Source organism: Furipterus horrens, unplaced genomic scaffold (assembly GCF_987537825.1).
Source record: "Furipterus horrens unplaced genomic scaffold, mFurHor1.1.pri manual_scaffold_8, whole genome shotgun sequence".
NCBI lineage: Eukaryota > Metazoa > Chordata > Mammalia > Chiroptera > Furipteridae > Furipterus > Furipterus horrens.
In genome coordinates this window covers 65,767,653-65,789,406 of record NW_028327178.1, presented here as the reverse complement: position 1 = coordinate 65,789,406, position 21,754 = coordinate 65,767,653, and the positions used below count along the sequence as shown (strand labels likewise).

Genomic DNA, 21,754 nt, shown 5'->3' with positions numbered 1-21,754 from the left:
GAAATGTAAGCCATGACACCATAAAAGTCCTAGAGAAAAACATAGGCAGGAAAATTTCAGATATCCCACATAACAATATCTTCATGGATACATCTCTTAAGGCAAGAGAAATAATGGAAAAAATAAGCAAATGGGACTACATCAAAATAAAGAGTTTTTGCTCAGCAAAAGAAACATCAGCAAGATGAAAAGGAAACCAACTATATGGGAAAAGATATTTGTCAATGATATCACAGACAGGGGACTGATCTCCAAAATATATAAAGAGCTTATATGACTCAACATCAAGAAAACAGAGAACCCAATTAAAAAATGAGCAAAGAACCTGAACAAACACTTCTCCAAAGAGGACATACAGAAAGTCCATAGACAAATGAAAATATGCTCAACATCATTAGCCATCAGAGAGATGCTAATAAAAACCACAATGTGATACCACTTTACACCAGTCAGAATGGCCATCATCAACAAATCAACAAACAACATGTGCTGTCGAGGATGTGGAGAAATGGAAACCTTACTGCACTGTTGGTGGGAATGCAGACTGGTGCAGCCACTATGGAGAACAGTATGGAATTACCTCAAAAGATTAAAAATGGAACTGCCTTTTGAACCAGCGACTCCACTACTAGGATTGTACCCGAAGAATCTTGAAACATCAATTCAAAAGAACTTATGCACGCCTATGTTCATTGCAGCACTGTTTACAATAGCTAAGTGCTGGAAACAACCTAAGTGCCCATCTGTAGATGAGTGGATCAAAAAACTGTGGTACATTTACACAATGGAATACTATGTAGCAGAAAGAAAGAAGGAACTCCTGCCATTTGCAACAACATGGATGGAACTAGAGAGAATTATGCTTAGTGAAATAAGCCAGGCAAAGAAAGAAAAATACCATATGATATCACCTAATACAAGAAACTAAAGAACAACATAAACAAACGAACTATATAGGACAAAGAGCAGAATAGCAGTCAATAGGAAGGAGGGGGGAGGGAGAGAAGGGGGATAAGTAAGGGAAGGGTTTAGTCAAGGAACATGTATAAATGATTCATGGACATGGACAATGGGGAGGGATGTGATTATGGGAGAAGAGGTAGGCTGCGTGGGGGAGAGCAATGGGGGGAAAAATGGGACAACTGTTATTGAAAAACCAAAAATAAATAAATAAATAAATAAATAAATAAATATATATATATATGTATATATATATATATATGTAAATAACATCCACATGGCAAAAAAAAAAAGCATAATCTGTTGGTACAAAATGGACAGGGAGAAGTTAAGGATAATATAGGAAAGGGTGAAGCCAAAGAACTTATATGCACAACCTATGGACATGGACTAAGAGGCGTGGGATTGCTGGAGTGAAGGAGGGTACTGGGCAGAGGGGAGCAAAGGGGAAAAAATTGGAAGTACTGTAATAACATAATCAATTATATAAACTTATAAAAAAATTTTTTTAAAGAACAGCATTGGATCATAGAGAGATCTTAGGCTCTATAGCTCCCTGGACCTATTACAATGATATGACCCTAAGTGGATTACTTCCTTCTTCTTTATGTGGGAATTGGACATGCCTAACACCTACAGCTCAATGCTTCCATAATCTGCAGTTACAACTCTGGTCTTGACTAACCCGTACTTCCATTACTCTGGTTAATTAAGGAACTGAGGTGATAAAAACCACTATCTTCCTAATGAGTGCTAATTGGCCATCCTAAGAAGCATTCCAGTTTTCTCAGTCCCTGAGCAGCTTATTCTAAGACCCTTACCTCCAAACTTCCCCTTTAGGTTCTGCTGGGGGTGAAGGGGAAAGGAGGCTCTGAAAGGGTTAGAAGAACCAAGCACCCTATGGGGATGCCATGTCTCAATCTCAATAGGAGATTAAGCTAAACTTACAATTTACAATGAAATTCCAGACTGGTAATCAAATAAAATGAATTAGGAATTCAACACTTCCATTCAATTCACATCCCTGAGGGACTGCATGGCAAGTGCTGGAAGGAGTGAATGGAGTTGAACACTGTAAAACAAAGTATGGTTTAAAAATATACTTCAGTTAGGATATGAATAACAGTTACACATTCCTCGTATATATATTTATGTTTTTATTTATTTAGCCTTCAATTTCAATGTACATTTTCTCTGATCCACCTCCCACCGAGGCCCAGGAAAACATATGCCATGTAGAATTATGGTGATTCTGGCAAGCATGATGAGTCAGGGACATATGGTATCCCCAAGCTCTCTGTTTACTCTTGTACCTGGTCAGATTAGACAGCCAGAAGCACAGAATCAGCCTGAATGCCATCTGGTCATTCTCTGGTAGAGGTTGAAGGTGACAAGACAGCCCTACATACCTTGATAGCTAGGTGAGGGCTTGGATCATTCAAAGTGAGATCTTCAAGCTACAGCCTTGAGCAGAAAACAAGGCTCCTACTGTGCCCACTGTCAGACCATCTTTTCTGCCTGAGCAAGAGGAAGCTGCATTCTGGAAAAGGAAGTCTGGGCTAGAGTTGTGAATCTGGTTTATTCAGGGCTCCCAAGAGCTCTCATGAGCTCTTCCTGACTTCAAGACACAAGGTGGTTGCTACCACTCCTTCTCTTGTTGGTCTAAGTATTATAGGTATTCTGCAATTAAAGTTGGTGCTTTGTCAGTTGAAAGATTCTAGACTTTGAACCTGTGTCTGCCTGCTTTTAAACTCTGGTCTGAAGATCTTGGATAACTTTTTCAACCTGTATAAGTCTCCCTTTCTTTGTCAGTCCTCACTGGACTATTCCTAAGATGAATTTATTTTATATAATTTCAGTAAAGCACCTGGATTTAGGAGGAGTGCAATAAAAGTTAGTACCCTTTCCACTTCCATGGAGTATTTGGTTTTATTCCACTCTGCCAGAGATTCCTTGGGGAACTGAAAGTTATCATGTAATTTGTCTATAATCCATGTGATGAACTGAAATTCTCATCAAAATAATGTTGGTATTCCACTGGTATGTCTGGGCCACAGAAATGATGCTGGGGTGAAATGAAGTTGAAGCTATTGGCTAAAGAAAGAGGTTAATAAGTAACAGTGTGAAGAGAGATAGACTGGTACTTGCAGGGAGCCTGAACCATTCTCCAGGAAGAATATAATTGTGTGTGACTCTCTTGGGTGGTGCTAGAATTCATGGACTTCCAAGATATGTGATTTTGATAAAATTCTCCCCACTCTTCAGCATCCCAGGTTCACTTTCCCCTAATCCATCAGAACTATTTCCCCACACACCAGCCCCAGAAGGAGCGACACTTGGCAATGAATTTCATAACTGATCACTTATGGGAATATTTTTACCATTAATCTTGTGACAAAATATTATGGTTTAAATTATAAGGTTCCAAATTATGAAGGAATATCCACTGAATGTCTGCAGGTCCAATGGATTTTGTTACAGAACTTATATTTGTTTTTGAAAGAAGTGATGTTACCTTTAAAAAAAAAATCTGCTTGGAACACTGTCCCATCTGTAGCCATCCACTGCTAGTTCATGCAAGCCCCTGAGTGCTATTTTTACCACAGAACTTCCCTGGACCTGAGAACATCTGGCCAACCTCAGAGAAATTAATGAGGGCTAGAAGGGTGGACTGTTTGTCCATAGTATTTCAATGAGTATTTTCAGGCTTAAGGAACTAACTGTCTACAAATCAAATTCATTGATTTTTCAAAAGGGCAAGTGCAAGCAGATGGTCCCATTTTTTAAAAAAAGTTTCCAATGGCTTTCCAATACTCACTCTTTATTCTTTATGGTCAACAGCTGCTCGTCTGGAGGCTCAAAAGGAAAAAAACCCTAAGTTTGGCTACTGTGGAATATGCAAAGAGTAGAGGGCATTTTTCTGCCAAAGAAGCTGCCCGGTTATAGAAGGCCATATCCGAAACCTCTTGCTTTGAGTGCAGCCATCTCCGTGAGCTCCCATGACTTCTGACTGATTTCTAGTATGTGTTTCCATACTAGCAAAAGTTTGCTATGACCAGAACTGCTCTGTTTCCACAAAATGAGAGCAGCCCCAGTGTCCAAAATGACACAAGGCTGGAGGAGTGCCAAATTACGTAAGTATGGCCTCACCTTATATGTTCAAAAGTGGAAACCATGGCTAGGTTGGGGAAAAACAAAACAAAACAGGACTTAAGAATTAAGAAGAGTGAGTTCTTGCCCTGGATAGATAGCTTCCAGAATGAGCTGATCTCTTCCAAGAGGGTCATGCCACTTAATCTTTGCCAGGCTCAGTTTCTGCATCCATAGAATGAAATAATGATGCCTGTGTTGGCAGTGGGCTCAGTGTTGGCTGAATGCGTTATTAGAGCAGAAATGAAGACAATTGACTTCCTTTTATGGAGGAATCTAAAAAAGGAAGTTGGGGAAATATGGTCTGTGAGATTCAGTGACAATTCCTCCTGCTCCAGATCCCAGGTGCCATGTCAGATGAGGGCAGAGATCCCACCTCTGGCTACATTCTTGAGCAGCACCAAGGTGAGAAACTGAAATCTGGAGAATTGAGCTGTTCTGGAGAAGCCACCATTGCTAGTAAAACTCCACATTTAAGTTGTGGTCAAGGACTTTTGTCTCTGCTAGTCCCCAGCATGTCTTAGAGAGAATGGTGCTGGTGGTTACTTTTCCAGAGTGAATTATTTGCCTCCTGAAACATCCAAATTTTTTCTGGATTATTCTTTAAAGAGAAACAACACAACGCATGTGTACAATTCCTTTTTGGGTCTAACTGTTGTGAAAATTAACCATACTTTTACACACAAATAAAAATTGTGTTCTTATAAAAGTGTAGGGATTATGTAGAGCTTTGAGCTTCCTCTGTAGCTGGGTTTTAATTCTTATGTTGAATTTTATGGTGACTGGACTACCAATAACTCATGCCCCTACCCTAATATCCTGAATAGGCCCAAAGTCACAGATAAACAGAATCAGGGATCTAAAAGAGCTGTAGAAAATCTGTTATCAATTAATTGTTAACTAAGGGGAGACATTTCTATAGAAGCATGATTCAGCTGAGAACTCAACACTGGTATTTCAATGGTACTTCTTTTGTGTGACATTAGATAGCCCCCCAACCTCTCCGATCACGTGTTTCCTCACCTATGCATACAGAAATAATACCTGATAACATCTCTTTTGGCCATACCTTGAGTGTGGTAAAGACCCAGAAAGACACTAGACCTGAAGATATTTTGAAAAGCTCTACCATTTATAAAATGTAATAATAATAAATTGCAACAATTATTATTTCCAAGGAGCACTATCTGGCACATGACACATTTCTCTACCTACTGGTTAATTTCTGTTCAGCATCTTCAAAGACATGTATTTGTGCTCAAAAGTCACCTAAATTGGTATCTTAAATTCCTTTAAGTTTTCTGCATGTTTGAAATGTTTTATAATAAATTATTGGAAGATTTTTTTTTAATTACCTCAACTGAAAACTGCAGTCTTATACTGCAGCAAATTTAGAGTCTTCGTTTTGTGAGTGAAAAAAAATGGCAGCATTATCAAAACAAAACAAAACAAAGTCATAAATTATGACTGAGTATAGAATGTTATATTCCATCACACTCTTATTTATAATAGCACAACACTCACCTCTAAAAAAGTTTGAATTTGTTATGGCACATTACTTTGAGGGAATGGCTATGCCCATTAAGACACTGAGTAAAAAGATGATAAAGCAACTTTACACCTTCTTTAATGTTAAGTAAAACAAGCAACAGAGAGGGAAATTTTTTACATTTTTATTGCAAAGAAAAACAGAAAGACTAGAAGTAGAGGTAACTAAAAATATCCTGAAGATTTGATATCTGGACTAAGATTACAGGAAGACTTTCTCTTTCTTTTATGCAAATGTTACCTTTGTTGTGATTATGACATTTTTTAAAAGAAAAATGTTTATTGTTTTCATTTAGTATAGTTTTTTGTTTTGAAAAAATAAATGCAGGTTTTTATACTCAGGGCTCTCCTCATCTTAGCACTGCTGGCAAGAGTAACTTTGCTTTGAAAGAATACCTCAGCGGGTTGCCAAATGCATTGTTCAACTGTGGACTCAGAAATGACTTTGAACACAATAGTTGCCTAGTTAAGGAGCGCCTCCTGAGCAGCTCTGCTCAGCCTTGGTTCAAGTTTATTGTTGCATCCAGTATTTCTGCAAAGAGCCCACATAGCCAACCTTTGAAGCTGGGTTCACAGAGCCTGTTTTCTAAGAGCGTGAAGTTTATTATATTGTTTACCACAAACTTGGGAGTGGGGGACAAGATGTTTTAAAATGATCCCAAAGATCAACATAATCTCACATAAATGTGTCAGGAAGAGCTGGAGACCTCCAACCAAAGGCTGAGATGTTACCAGCAGGGAAACTAGGTACAGGCAAGGCATTTGTTTTAGATATTGATCCAGTGATCAGCTCAGCCTTTGGTGAGCCAACCCTTTGCTTTTAATTAAACTGCCTCTCACAAAAGAGCCATAAGTGCCCTTTGTTCGTAGGCAGTAGGAGTCAGGGTCACATCTCAGAGGATCACATCTAAAGCTCCTGGTTTCCCAACCAGGACTGAGCAAGGCTGAAAGGTCAAAATCCAAAAACAACAGTGTGCTGTGCACTCTGTCAAGGTTGCAGACCTGGAATTCTGCCCCTACCTTGTTTCTCTGTTGCCAAAGGCCTCAAAGTCCCAGAGTTTCAGCTCTGGCACCAGCTCTCCCAGGGAAGGGTCCTAAGTATACATTTTGTTTCAGAAAATGTTAGATCATTTTCAAAGAACTTAGCTCAATGAGTTAGCAACAATATTTCTTAAATAACTTCCATGTATAAGGAGTTAGGGTGGTAAATATAGATAAGATACCCTCAAGGGATCCACAAGGAATCAACATAGGCATAGGCCATGTAATAATAATGTTTGTTGAGTCTTACTTCTTGCCAAGCACTATTCTATGGACTTTCCCTAAATTAGCTCATTTAATTTACATAACAGCTGTATGACATGTGTTCTATTATCATGTACATTTTATAAAGAAGGAAAAGAAGGCACAGAGAAGCAAGCATAGGCAGTCTGGATGTAAAGCTTGCAGTCCTAAATCTCCATGCCCATTCTTATCCAGTGACAGGTGTCATGAGGAATTGGTTTTGGACAGGAAGTCTAGGGAAATTTTATAGATGTTGTGGAAGTTTACTGCTCCAATGTGGGTTTTTCAACATTGCTTTTTTGATTAAGTGTTCAGAGAATAAAAGTCCTTATTTATTTATTTCAAAATCTCTGAGTGACATTAAATAAAAATATTTTTCAATATAAAAACATCAAACTAAAAAATTTTTCTTAATTGAAAAAATATCTTTGAGTAATCTCAGTGTCTCATAACTCAGTGGTGTTTTGCATACTTTTTTCTCCCTTTTTCTCCACATATCTAACAGTTACAATAATAGGACATATAGCAATTTGTCCTTCTTGTGTTCCTGTCACTTAAAGTTATAGCAGGTACAAAGTTGCTGCATCATTTTTATATTTATCACATTAATGTATTCTGTCCAGTGGATATTTGATAATCATCTTGACCATTATCCTATTTTTGATAACATTCTTTATGAATAACATTGTGAGGGACATGTCTTGGTCTGAACCCTGTTTCATATGTTATATTGTTTCCCAAGCCAGCATTCTCAGAGGTAGATTCACAGAATCAAAAGTTAAAAACATTTCTAAATATATGTGTATATATATTTTTTTCTTTTTAGTATATTTTTATTGATTATGCTGTTGCAGTTGTCCCAATATTTTCCCTTTGTCCCCCTCTGCCTGGTATCCCCCTTACCTCCAGAGCAGTCCTTCCTCTCTTGGTTCATGTCCATGGGACATGCATGTAAGTTCTTTGCCTTCTCAATTTCCTATACTATTCTTAACATCTCCCTATTTTGTTCCTATCATTTATGTTCCTTATCCTTACACCTTTCTCCCCCATTTTCCCCCTTCACCATACCCACTGATAACCCTCTAAATGATCCTCATACATATGATGCTGTTTCTATTCTTGTTGTATGCTTAGTTTGTTTTTTGTTTTATTTTGTTTTTATTTTTTAGATTAAGTTGTTGATAGCTGTGATACTGTTATCATTTTTTTATACAAAGCACCTCCTAATGAGGATAGTTAGCCTATTTTTAAGACAAGCACTTGGCAACTCTCTCATCCTGTTATCACAATAAAATATATTAATTTATTGGTTTTTGGTTACAGTTGTCCCACTTTTTCCCCCATAGCTCCCCTCTACAGCCCACCCCTTCTCCCTCAGTCAATCCTCACTCTATTGTCCATGTCCATGGGTCATTTATACTATTTCTGTGACTAGACCCTTCCCTTACTTACCGCACTTCTCCCTCCCCCTCCTGATAACTGTTAGTCTGCTCCTTGTTTACATGCCTCTGGTTCAACTTTGCTCATTTGTTAGTGTTGTTCATTAGTTTCCTGTATTAGGTGATATTATATGGTATTTGTTTTTCATTGCCTGGCTTATTTTATTAAGCATAATTCTTTCTAATTCTATCCATGTTGTCGCAAATGCTGAGTTCTTTCTTTCTTTCTGCTGCATAGTATTCCATTGTGTAAATATACCACAGTTTTTCAATCCACTCATCTACAGATGAGCACTTAGGCTGGTTCCAACACTTGGCTATTGTAAATAGTGCTGCTATGAACACAGAGGTGCATAGGTTTTTTTTGAACTGGTGTTTCAAGATACTTCAGGTATAATCCTAGCAATGGAATTGCTGAGTCAAAAGGCAACTCAATTTTTAGTTTTTAAAAGACATTCCATAGTATTTTCCACAGTGGCTGTACAAGTCTGGATTCCCACCAGCAGTGCACTACGGTTTCCTTTTCTCTGCATCCTCATCAGCACTTGTTGTTTGTTGATTTGTTGATTATGGCCATTCTGACTGGTGTGAGGTGGTATCTCATTGTGGTTTTTATTTGCATCTCTCTGATAGCTAGTGATATTGAGCATTTTTTCATATGCCTCTGGACCTTCTGTATGTCCTCTTTGGAGAAGTGTTTGTTCAGGTCCTTTGCCCATTTTTTAATTGGATTGTCTGTCTTCTTGTGCTGAGTCATGTAAGTTTCTTATATATTTTGGAGATCAATCCCTTGTCTGAGGTAATATTGGCAAATATTTTTACTCATATGGTTGGTTCCCTTTTCATCTTGTTGATGTTTTCTCTTACTGAGCAGAAACTCTTTAGTTTGATATAGTCCCATTTGTTTTATCTTTCATTTATTTTCTTTGCCTTAGGAAATATATCAGTGAAAATATTGCAATGTGGGATATCTGAAATTTTCCTACCTATGTTTTCCTATAGGACTTTTATGGTGTCACAGCTTACATTTAAGTCTTTGATACATCTTGAGTTTATTCTGGTGTAGGATGAATATTTGTGGTCTAGTTTCATTTTTTTACATGTCCCTGTCCAGTTCTCCCAGCACCATTTGTTGAGAGGCTCTTTTCATTCCATTTTATGTTTCTTCCCTCTTTGTCAAATAGTAGTTGACCATATAGACATGGGTTTATTTCTGGGCTCTCTATTCTGTTTCATTAATCTCTATGTCTTTTCTTATGTCAGTTCCAGACTTTTTTTTTTATTACAGTGGCTTTGTAATATAGTTTGACATCAAGTATTGTGATTCCTCCTACCATATTCTTCCTCCTCAAGATTGCTGTGGTTATTCGGGGTCTTTTCTTGTTCCACATAAATTCCTGAAGTATTTTTTCTAGGTCTGTGAAATATGTCACAGGTGTTTTAATAGGGATTTTGTTGAATCTATAAATTGCTTTGGGTAATATGGACATTTCAATGATGTTGATTATTCCCATCCATGAACATGGTATATGCCCCATTTATTTGTAACTTCCTTAATTTCTTTCTTCAGTGTTACATAGTTTTTTGAGTGAGTGAGGTGGCCACCCAGAGGGAGGTGCTAAAGGGGTCTGAAGAGAGAAGACTGGCAGAAATGCAGACATTCAGGGATGCAGTAAATGATGGGGATTCAGGAAAGGGTTTAGAGGATGAGTGTTCTGAAAATGGAAGAAAATGTGAAATGGTAGAGCCAGGTCACCTAATTTTTTTTAATTATTAAATATTTTTAATATATGTCTTTGAGATCCAAGATGGTAGAGGAGTAAGTGGAAGTTACACTAACCTCCTCCCAGGACCAATCTGGAATTACAACTAAATTGTGGAGATATCACCTGGAATAACCAACTGAATACTAGCTGGAGAGAAGTCTCATAACCGTGGACAGACAGGAAAGACCACTTCATCACAACATGACTGGTAGGAAGTGTGGAGACACAAGAGGGCTGGCTGGGCTCCCACGGGTGGCAGATGAAGGGATGGAGAAACATCTCAGTAACCAGAAGTTCCTCTTGAGAAGGGTGGGGTCTAAACTCCCAGCTGAGCTTTCCAGCCTATGGCAACAGGGCAGAAAATAAAATAGCACCCAGCTATGAAAAGGGAAAAGCCATAGGGTTTTTCCTGGCTGGAGAGAAATGGCTAGAGACAAAGAACTTGTAAAGGGACCACATACAAAAATATATTGGCACCCACTTACCCTGGGCTCCATCTAGCAGAAGGAGGGGAGAGTGGGTTAGAGAAGCCTAAGGAGAATTTGGGGCAGTGGCTTTGAGGAGAGAACTTAGGGAGCAGACTACTGGATCCCAGTGCTAACTCATTCCCCTTACTGCACTAGAAAACTCCCCTCCAAGTGGCAGCCTGAGGGGAAACAATAGTCTCATCCACAGGAATTAGCTGCCTCACCCTCAGCGCTAAAGCCTTACTGCTGATCACAGAGTGAATAGATTAACAACTAAAGGAGATAGAGAAAGGCAGTAGATCTCTGGTAGTCTCCAACAGGCTGCCTAGGCCCAGACTGGGACACAATCTGATGCCACCAGGGGCAGATCCAGGAAGTAAAGAAAATGCACCTCTGTAATAGAATGCAAGATGTGGTGGGAGGAATGACTCTCAATCAGCTAGCTGGAGAGAGTTGGAACAGGCTGGTATCTCACCCACATGTGGTGGATAAAAGTTCAGGAGGGATATCTCAGGAGCAAAAAGAACCAGCCCCACACCAGGCCCCCCAACCCAGGGTTCCAGTGCCAGAAAGATAAGTCCTCACAATTTCTGGCTGCAAAAATCAGCAGCAATTGAGCCAGTGGAAGAAACTACTGTAGCCCCAAGCACTCCATCTTAAAGAACCCACACATGGACTCACCTACTCAGACTCACCCCCTCTAAGCACCAGCAATGGGGTAGCAGCTTGAAAGGCACCAGCGGCATAATGAGTGTCTGTCAGCAAGGCCAGTAGAGGCCACTGTCTTTTTTCTAAACCTTCCCCCAACAGAGCCAGCAAGCTGGTACCATATCTGAGACTCCATAAATATGGCTAACGCTGTTTCACTTGCCATGGAGATCCCCAGTATCTGCCCCATAGAGCTTACAGGCCCACCCAAGCTGCTTTTCCATATCAATGACTGGTCTTCCCTCTTGCTTCACAACTTTCTAAATCCTACCAAACAAGAAACAGCTGACCTCAGCCAACACACAGTTTAGATTAACAGTTTGATTTTGCCTGGGAATCTCCCAGCCCAGCACAAGTGGCAGCCATCTCAGATTGCTTTATAACACAAGCAGTGTGTCCTGCACAAAACACAGGTGTGACTGACCTTAGCATATACCACTCAGGAAACCCCAGGGCCAGCACACCCAGTGGACAGCTACAAACCATGTCATAACACCACTACCCTGCCCCTACACAGTTGATCACCTGTGGAGGGCAGAGAATGGTGGTCAGTGGTCACAGCCAGTCCTTAAAATTGACTGGCCAGGGTAAATCCCTCCCACTTATATGCAAAGAGCAACCAAGGCTCAACTACAAGAGGAGAGTGTTCTCACCCTACATGAAGGGTGCACCTCGAGAACCTAGTTTGGGTGATAAGGGAGGCTGTGCCAATGGACCCTACAGGACACCTACTACATTAGGCCATTCTACCATGACATGGAGTAAAAGCAGCTCTACACAATACACTGAAATAAACAAAGGGAGGCTGCCAAATGGAGAAGATGAAGAATTATGGCCCAAATGAAAGAATAGAACAAACCCCCCAGAAAATGAGCTAAATAAAATGGAGATAGCTAACTTATCAGGCGCAGATGTCAAAACACTGATGATAAGAATGCTCAGAGAAATGATTGAGTACAGCCACGAAATGAAGAAAAAAGTAAAGGTAATACAAAGTAAAATGAAGAAAAATATACAGATACCCCTATTATAAACAATAAACAGATCTTCAAAACAAAGAAACACCAAGAATATTGAGGCATTGAACAACACACTAGATCAAATGGATTGACTTAATTGATATATATAGAACTTTGCACCCCAAAAAGCAATATGTACATTCTTTTCAAATGTACATGGGACACTTTCAAAGATAGACCACAAAGTAGGACACAAAACAAGCTTCAACAAATTCAGAAAAAATTGAAATTATATCAAACATCTTCTCAGACCACAATGCCTTGAAACTAGAAATCAACCTCAAGGAAAAAACTAAAAGACATTCAAATACATAGAGAATAAATAACATGATACTAAATAACAAATGGGTTAAAAATGACATCAAGGAAGAAATCAAGAAGTTTCTGGAAACATAATAGAGAACACACAACAGCCCAAACCTATGGGACACAGAAAAAGCAGTCCTGAGAAGAAAGTTCATAGCAATACAGGCCTACCTGAAGAGGACAGAAGAATCTCAAATAAAAAATTTAACCCTACAGCTACAAGAACTGGAACAACAACAAGAACAAAGCTCAGGGTGAGTAGAAGAAAGGAAATCATCAAGATCAGAGAAGAATTAAATGACATAGACATGAAACAAACAATTCAAAACATAAACAAAAGTAAGAACTGGTTCTTTGAAAACACAAACAAAATGGACAAGCCTTTAACAAGGCTCATCAAGAAAAAAAGAGAGAGGATCCAAATAAACAAAATCAGAAACAAAAGAGGAGAAATCTCTACTGATATCACACAAATACAAAGAATTGTAAGAAATTACTACAAACAACTGTATGGCAAGAAACTTGACAACCTAGATGAAATGGACAAATTTCTAGAAACATATAATCTTCCAAAACTGAATCAAGAAGAAGAAGAAAGCCTGAACAGACTGAAAACAAAAAGTGAAATTGAAACAGTAATCAAAAACTCTTGGCACACAAAAGCCTTGTACTGGATGGCTTCACAGGTGAAATTTACAAAACATTTAGAAAAGAATTCCTATTCTTCTCACACTATTCCAAAAAATCCAAAAAGAGAGAAGACTCTGAAACTCTTTCTATGAAGCCAGTATTACCTTAATTCCAAAACCAGGTCAAGACACAACAAAGAAAGAAATCTACAGGCCAATATCGCTGATGAACATAGATGCTATAATCCTCAACAAAATATTGGCAAACCAGATCCACCAACACACTAGAAAAATCATATGCCATGATCAAGTGGGATTCATACCAGGGATGCAAAGATGGTTTAGTATTCATAAATCAATAAATGTAATACACCACATAAACAAAATGAAAGACAAAAACTACATGATCATATCAGTAGATGTTGAAAAATCATTTCATAAAGTACAACACCCATTTATGATGCAAAGACTCAGCAAAATGGGAATAGAGAGAGCATACCTCAACATAATAAAGGCCATATATGAGAAACGTGAAGCCAACATCATACTTAATGGACAAAAAATGAAAGCATTGCCCCTGAGGTCAGGAACAAGCCAAGGATGTCCACTCTCTCCACTCCTATTCAAAATAGTATTGATAGTTCTAGCCACAGCAATCAGTCAAGAAAAAGAAATAAAAGGCATCCAAACTGGAAAAGAAGAAGTAAAACTGTCAGTATTTGCAGACAACATGATAGTGTACATAGAAAACCCTATAGATTCCACTAAAATTCTACTCGACCTAATAAGTGAATTTTGCAAAATAGCAGGGTTCAAAGTCAATATTCAGAAATTAAAGACTTTTCTTTACACCAACAATAATATATCAGAGATAGAAACTAGAAAAAAAAATCCCATTGAAAAGGGAACTAACCATATGGGAAAACATATTTGTCAATGATACCTCAAACAAGGGATTGATCTCCAAAATATATAAAGAACTTACACATCTCAACACCAAGAAGACAGACAATCCAGTTAAAAAATGGGCAAAGGACCTAAACAAACACTTCTTCAATGAGGACATACAGAGGGTCCCTAGACATATGATAGAATGCTCAATCAATATCACTAGCCATGAGAGAGATGCAAATACAAACCACAATGAGATACCCCTTTACACCAGTCAGAATGGCCATCATCAACAAATCAACAAACAACATGTGCTAGTGAAGATGTGAAGAAAAGGGAACCCTGGTGCACTGCTGGTACGAATGCATACTGGTGCAGCCACTATGGAAAACAGTTTGGAATTTCCTCAAAAAACTAAAAATGGAACTGCTTTTTGAACCAGAAATTTTATTGCTAGGATTTTACCCAAAGAATCCTGAAACGCCAATTCAAAAGAACCTATGCACCCCTGTGTTCATAGCAGCACTATTTACAATAGCCAAGTGCTGGAAACAACCTAAGTGCCCATCTGTAGATGAGTGGATCAAAAAACTGTGGTACATTTACACAATGGAATACTATGTAGCAGAAAGAAAGAAGGAACTTCTACCTTTTGCAACAACATGGATGGAATTAGAGAGAATTATGCTCAGTGAAATAAGCCTGGCAATGAAAGAAATATACCTTATGCTATCACCTATTACTGGAGACTAATGAACACAAACAAATGAGAAAAATTGAACCAGAGATATATAAATAAGGAGTAGACTAACAATGACTAGGGGCTAGGGGGAAGGGAGAGAAGAGGGTAAGAAGCACAAGGGTCTAGTCAAGGAACATGTATAAATGACCTATGGACATTGACAACTGGGTGGGAAGTGACTGTGGGAGAAGCGGTGGGCAGGGTGCTGGGAAGAAATCAGGGAAAAAAGAGGGGCAACTGTAACAGAAAAAACAAACAAACAAAAATTTTTAGTGGGGGGAAATATGAAAGTAAAATAAATTAATAAATGAGCCAGCAAACCCCCACACCCACAGGGGAAAAAAAAAAAAAACACACACATGTAGGACAGTGAAAAAAAGAAAATGTAAAGTATGGAAATGCAATTTTAGTGAATATTAGAAGGACAAGGATTTTCCTTCACATTGTATATTTTTATCCCTACCTTATCCCTCCAGAATTTGGCATTCTGAAGAAGTAAGTAATGACATAAGGTTCTTTGCATTGAACTAATAACACTAGTTGTTAATAGAGGTTTTGTTGAACATGACTTTGATTGGAATGCCATGCTTAAAGGAGACATGTTTGGGCTCTGGCTGTTACCAAAAAGCCCTGAGGAACTGGGATTGACTTTCGAAGGTAATAAAAGCCCATGAAACAAAAAGCTCTGGTACCTTGGTTGGTTGTGTGGTCCATGGCAACCTTTCCAGGGAAGAAATGAAAGTTGCTTTCCTGAAAGATGGCTATAAGGAACCTTGAAACACAATTGAACACCCAAAGGACTTGAAAAAACAGGTGTTTACAGGCAAGGTTGAATGGCAGGTATGTGGCTCAGCTCCTGTGCCCTGATGGGCAGACAGAAAGTCACCCTAAAATTTCCTTGTGTAAGTTCCAGTGAAGTAGATATAAAGATCATATGTGATAATTTGCTGCTATTGTTGTGTTTATGCAAACAAACAGGATAAATTAAAACTGGACTTAATGCAGTCCATTTAATGACAAGGAGAGTAATCTCATGGAGAAAAATCACAATTCAAGGAAAACCACAATGCCCAGTGGTAGACTGTACATTAGTGCAGCTAACTGTTTTTAAAGTTTATTTTTATTTAAAGTTTGTTTTCATTTGAAAGTTAAACATGTCTGTGGCATCATCAAAGATGCTTAATTTACAGGCAAGTAGAATGTCAAATGCCTTGCAACCGGATGTCTTTTCAATAAGAGAGTCTTACAGATCTAGAGACTTTTTTGTGGGTCATGTTGTGTAAATTAATATGTGTGTTTCATTTTAATAAATCATAAGCCTATGATCTCATTACCTAAGTGATTGTCTGTACGTATAGGCCTCACTTAATCCTGTCTACATTGCTGCCTCCTGAGACTCAATGGTTTGGCTGAACTAAGTGACTGGGTTGGTGAAGCATGGGGTTGTCTGTGGCTTCACTTTAAAACTTGTTTCTCTTTTCTATCCTAAAGGCTTGGTCAGAAAGGGCCCAGAAGTCTGAGAGGGGGGGGAAACCTAAAATATCCCCCTCAGCCCAGACGAAGTATAGTGGGAAAAAGTGTTTTGGACAGGTGAGATATGCCTGGCACACCTTCCTCCAACAAGCCTCCCCCCGCCTAATATGGGGCATTGAAAAATGAATCCTTGCCTTTTATTATCGAGTGGCTATGGATTGAATGATACTTTTTAACCCTGTTGCCAAATCTGTTGCCCCCAGAATACAACAAGGATGCCAGCCTGTTAAACCAAGCATGCTGTGGTCTGAGAACAGCCAACTTACCTGGAGTCTGCAAGATCCTTCCCCATGTGGGAAGGGCACCCTCCCCTCCCCACCCCCACTCTCATTAGGGATTTCTGGACCCAAAGGTAGGTAGGATGATGACCATGTCCAGCATGAAGCAGCTAGAGGAGCACAAAACCTTCAACCATTGTCCTTTATAAGATTATAAAGGGTCTTAAGTCCAAGAGGGGGGAATTATTACTTTTTTATTGTTATAAAAATTAATTAATTAAAAAAAAGAAGAATATAGGAAAGCATGAAGCCAAAGAACTTGTATGCGTGACTCACAAACATGAACTAAGGGAGGTGGGATTGCTGGTCAAAGGAGGGTACTGTGCGGAGAGGAACAAAGGGTGAAAAATTGGAACTATTGTAACAACATAATTAATAAATTATAGAACAAAAAGAATAATATAGGGAAGAGTGAATCCAAAGAATTTATATGCATGAACCATGAACTTGAACTAAGGGAGTGGGATTGCTGGAAAGAAGGGGGGTACTGGGCAGAGGGGAGCAAAGGGAAAAATCTGGGACTACTGTAGCAACATAATCAATAAAATATACTTAGAAAAATTTATATTGAATCAAAAATGACCCCAAATACCCTCAGCAATCTTAAGGAGGAAGAACACAGTAGGAAGAATCAGAATAACAGATATAAAAATACATTACAAGACCATGGTAATTAAAACAGTCTGTACTGGCTAAGAACAGACATATAGATCAATGAAACAGAATAGAGAGTGCAGAAATAAACCCAGGCCTCTATGGTCAATTAATATTTGAACAAGGAGGAAGGAGCAAAAAATTGAGTGAGAATAGACTCTTCGACAAACGGTGTTGCGAGAACTGGACAGGGACATGCCAAAAATGAAACTAGAACACCAACTTACACCATACATCAGAATAAACTCAACATGGATAAAAGACTTAAATGTAAGCCACGACATCATAGAAGTCCTAGAGGAAAACATCAGCAGTAAAATCACAGATACTCCATGCAGTAATATTTTTGCCAATATACCTCCCAGGGCAAGGGAAATAAAGGAAATAATAAACAAATGGGACTACATCAAACTAAAAAGTTTCTGCTCTGCTAAAGAAAACACCAGCAAGATGAAAAGGGAACCAACCATATGGGAAAACATATTTGCCAATGATACCTCAGATAAGGGATTGATCTCCATAATATATAAAGAACTTATAAGACTCAACACCAAGAAGACAGAGAATACAATTAAAAAATGGGCACAGAAACTGAACAGATACTTCTCAAAGGAAGGTATACAAAGGGCACATATGAAAATGAAAGAATGCTCAACAGTACTATCCATGAGAGAGATGCTAATTAAAACCACAATGAGATACCACCTCACACCAGTCAGAATGGCCATATCATTAACAAACCAACAAACAATAAATGCTGGCGAGGATGCAGAGAAAAGGAAACCCTAGTACAGTGCTGTCGGGAATCCAGACTGGTACAGCCACTGTGGAGAGCAGTATGAAATTTCCTCAAAAATCTAAAAATGGAACTGCCTTTTGTTCCTGAGATTCCACTGCTAAGATTACACCTGAAGAATCCTGAAACTTCAATTCAGAAGAATCTATGCACCCCTATGTTCATAGCAGTGCTATTTACAATAGCCAAGTGCTGGAAACAGCCTAAGTGCCCATCCATAGATGAATGGATCAAAAAACTGTGGTACAATTACATGATGGAATTCTATGCAGCAGAAAACAACATGGATGGAACTGGAGAGAATTGTGCTTAGTGAAATAAGCCTGGCAGCAAAAAACAAATACCATATGATCTCACCTAATACTGGAATCTAATGAACAAAACAAATGAGCAAAATAGAATTAGGTGCATGTAAACAAGGAATAGACTGACAGTGATGAAAGGGGAGAGGGCAGGGTGAGAAGTGGGGAAAGAAGGAAAAGAGTCTATCTAGTCAAGGAACTAATGTAAATGACCCTTGGACATGGGCAATAGGGTGGGGATTGACTGTGGGACAGTGGGGAGGTGAGTGGGGCAGGGGAGAGTAATGGGGAAATATGGGACAACTGTAATAAAAAAGTTGGAGAAGAAAGAAAAGAAATTTTATAAATATATACATATCATATATATATATATATCTTGTGACCTTAGGAAAATTTTTAAAAAGAAGGGGTGGAAGTAGGAAAAGAAGAGCAGGGATTAACCACAAATGTTGCAGATATTCACCAGCATCCCAGGACAAACAGTATTTGATGATGATTTCATGACTTCCTGATTCTCAGTTTTCTCATCTGTAAAATGAAAAATGTTATTTTGTAATTACAAAGCTTTTGTTATGTATGACTGATAAAAATACATGTGTCAAAACTGCTTGTAAACCAGCATTCTCCAAAGTGTATTTTGTGGACTATTCCTTGAGATATGAATCATAAATTGATGAGTTGTCATGGTCTGATAGAAGTAGGATCCAACAGGTTTCCTTGATGCAACTCCTCTGAGTCTTCAATGGATTAACATGCAGTCTGAGTTTTCAGAAGAGGTGTACAGTGTTTTCCCAAACATATTGAGCCATGGAGCACATTTCACAGAGTACCTGGAGGGATCAGTGCCTGAAAAACCCACCTTGAGAAATCTAGTACATTGGGTAGAGTAGTACCCATCTTGCCAAGCAGAGAGGATTAGGTGTGATAATTTGTGAAGGGTCCCTGGCAGAATTGGTGATCAGTGATCCTTATTTTCCTTCCCACACCAGACAATTAAAGCATAAAAATTATTCTAGAAAACCAAAGATAAAATGCATAAAGGAAATCTTAAGAGACACTCTGGGACCTTATGTTCTGTAGCTTTTTCTGAGAACCAGTTGTGAGTGGGTTCAAGTGCCAGGTCTACAACTTTCTAGCTGTGTGATCTGGCAGTGCTTAACTTCTGAGAAATTATGCAAGGATAAAATCAGATAATTTAGTGTGTGCTATTAGTTACCTCTTATTGTATAACAAGTTACCCTAAAATTGAGTGGCTTAATCAACACCCATTTATTACTTCACAATTTCTGATGGTAGAAAACCAAGCATCACTTAGCTGGATTCTTGGATTTGTGATCACTTGTAAGAGTTCAACTGAGATGCTGGCCAGGACTGGGGTTTCAACTGAAAGCTCCACTGGAAAAGGATCCACTTCCAAGCTCATACACGTGGTTGTTGGTGGGATTCAATTTTTTGAGGGCCTTTCTTTCTCTCTGGCTATTGGCTAGAGGTCACGCCTCAGTTCCTTACTAGGCAGGCCTCTTCAACATGGCAGTTTGCTCCATCAAAGCAGGAAGAGGGAGAGACTGCTAGCAAAAAGTCACAATATTTTCTAACCTAATTGTGGAAGAGCCAACTCCGCATTGTGCCCATACTCTATTTGTCTGAAGCACATTACTCAAGGGGAAAAGATTACAAATGGCCAGGAGGTGGGACCCCTGGGTGTCATCTTAGAGACTGCATGCCACATAAAGAGAATCATTTATTTTAAGTTTCTATATAATGGTCTTCATTTTTTTAATGCTTGCTAAAATTGATTAGTCAATAATAACTCATTATCACCTTACAGAACCAAAGCATTTAGAGAACATGGCAGTTGGAGAAGAAAGAAAAAAGAATACAAGATTCTTCATTGGCTGACTATAGTACAAACTACTTTGAAATTACCTTAGAGCATAAAGAAACTAGAAAGCCACTCCATCATAGTTTTTATGCTCTTTGACCATTGTTTTTGGACTTATACCATTACCCATCTCTTTTTTAAATGGCAAAGATAATAATAACTCAGTGTTTTAAGTATTTTACACATACTAACTAATTTAATCCTCAGAATAATTTTGTAAATTAGGTTCTATTATCCTCATTTGCAAATGAGGAAACTGAAGCACAAAGAGGTCACAGGACAGTGTCCTGTAGCTCATGAGTGGCAAATTGGGAATCCCAATTTTCTCTGTGATCTCACACTCCATCTCAAACTCTAAAGTTTATGACATTGTAGGAGTAGGGGTACATTGTCTCTGGTCATTCTATGTAAATTAATTACAAAGAAAACATCCTCCAAATAAACATTATAGATTTGAAGTGGAAGAATGGGAGGTGGGAGGACAACAGACAGATACACTCCCAGGAAACATTGCCTTGGTCCTTGCATCTATTCAGCATATCTGTGGGTGTCAATTGACCAAGGCTAGCTCAGGTCCTGCTAAAAAGTATAGGGAATTAGGTTCCTAGTTACCCCTTAGTGAGCTCAGATGAATTTCTTGGTCTTTCTGAACCCCCTAGTGAAAACATCAGACACTAAAAAAATCTCTAAGAGCTTTTCCACATGACCAAGAGTCCACAAATAAACAGGCCTGAATAACCTTCAGAGGCTGAGTTGGGTAAGAAGCCATGCCCCAATCTATACAGAACACAAGTGACCTTTTTACAGAATGATGATTTGTGTAAGTGTAGCACAAAGCCTAGAAACCTGAAAACATACGTGCAGGTTTCTGAGCTTGGGCAAGCCAGGGCACAACCACAGAGCTTTTGGGAGCCTTATGAGATCAAATAATTATCATGGGTTATCTGACAGACCCTGGTTGTCCCCTGCCTTCTCTACCCTCACAGAGAGGCAGCTTACATTCCAGGAAGAATGAGAAAAACTTCAACTTTCTTATAAATGGGTCCCTGTGGTCACCAGGGAACCCATGAAATTACTAAGGATGTCTCAGCTCCAACATCTGAGTTTAGGAAGAGACAGAATTTAGCACATCATGTGACTGAGGAAATAGCTGGAAGAAGGGGTGTGAATGCAAGACCTTCAAGCCCCCATTTACCCACCTCCTAAAAATGAGAAGCCAGTGCTTTCACCATTGTTCTCCTTAACTTTGGAGCCTGCTAATTAACCACTGAGCCAAATTAGTGAAGACAGGAACAAAGGCCAATGAAGGCAGGGAGCAAAGAGCAAAGCATTTCCAAAGGCCTTGAGATTATTCTCCAGACCTGATGCTTAGAGAGCTACCCAGACAGGTGCCTGCCACC

At 38.9% G+C, this 21,754-nt stretch overlaps 1 protein-coding gene across 7 annotated transcripts in view; it reads right to left on the bottom strand.

The window, feature by feature from the left end:
- The window catches only part of LOC150003082 (uncharacterized), a 239,335-nt gene that overhangs the window by 176,009 nt on the left and 41,572 nt on the right, over positions 1–21,754 (bottom strand). For 2 of the 7 annotated variants that reach the window (XM_090285978.1, XM_090285977.1), the window contains exon 3: positions 18,936–19,000. The exons of 1 other annotated variant lie outside the window; for it this stretch is intronic. In XM_090285978.1, coding sequence (XP_090142104.1) covers positions 18,936–19,000 — 65 coding nt within the window. 4 more of the 7 variants (XM_090285975.1, XM_090285976.1, XM_090285974.1 and 1 more) reach the window with 4 other exon arrangements.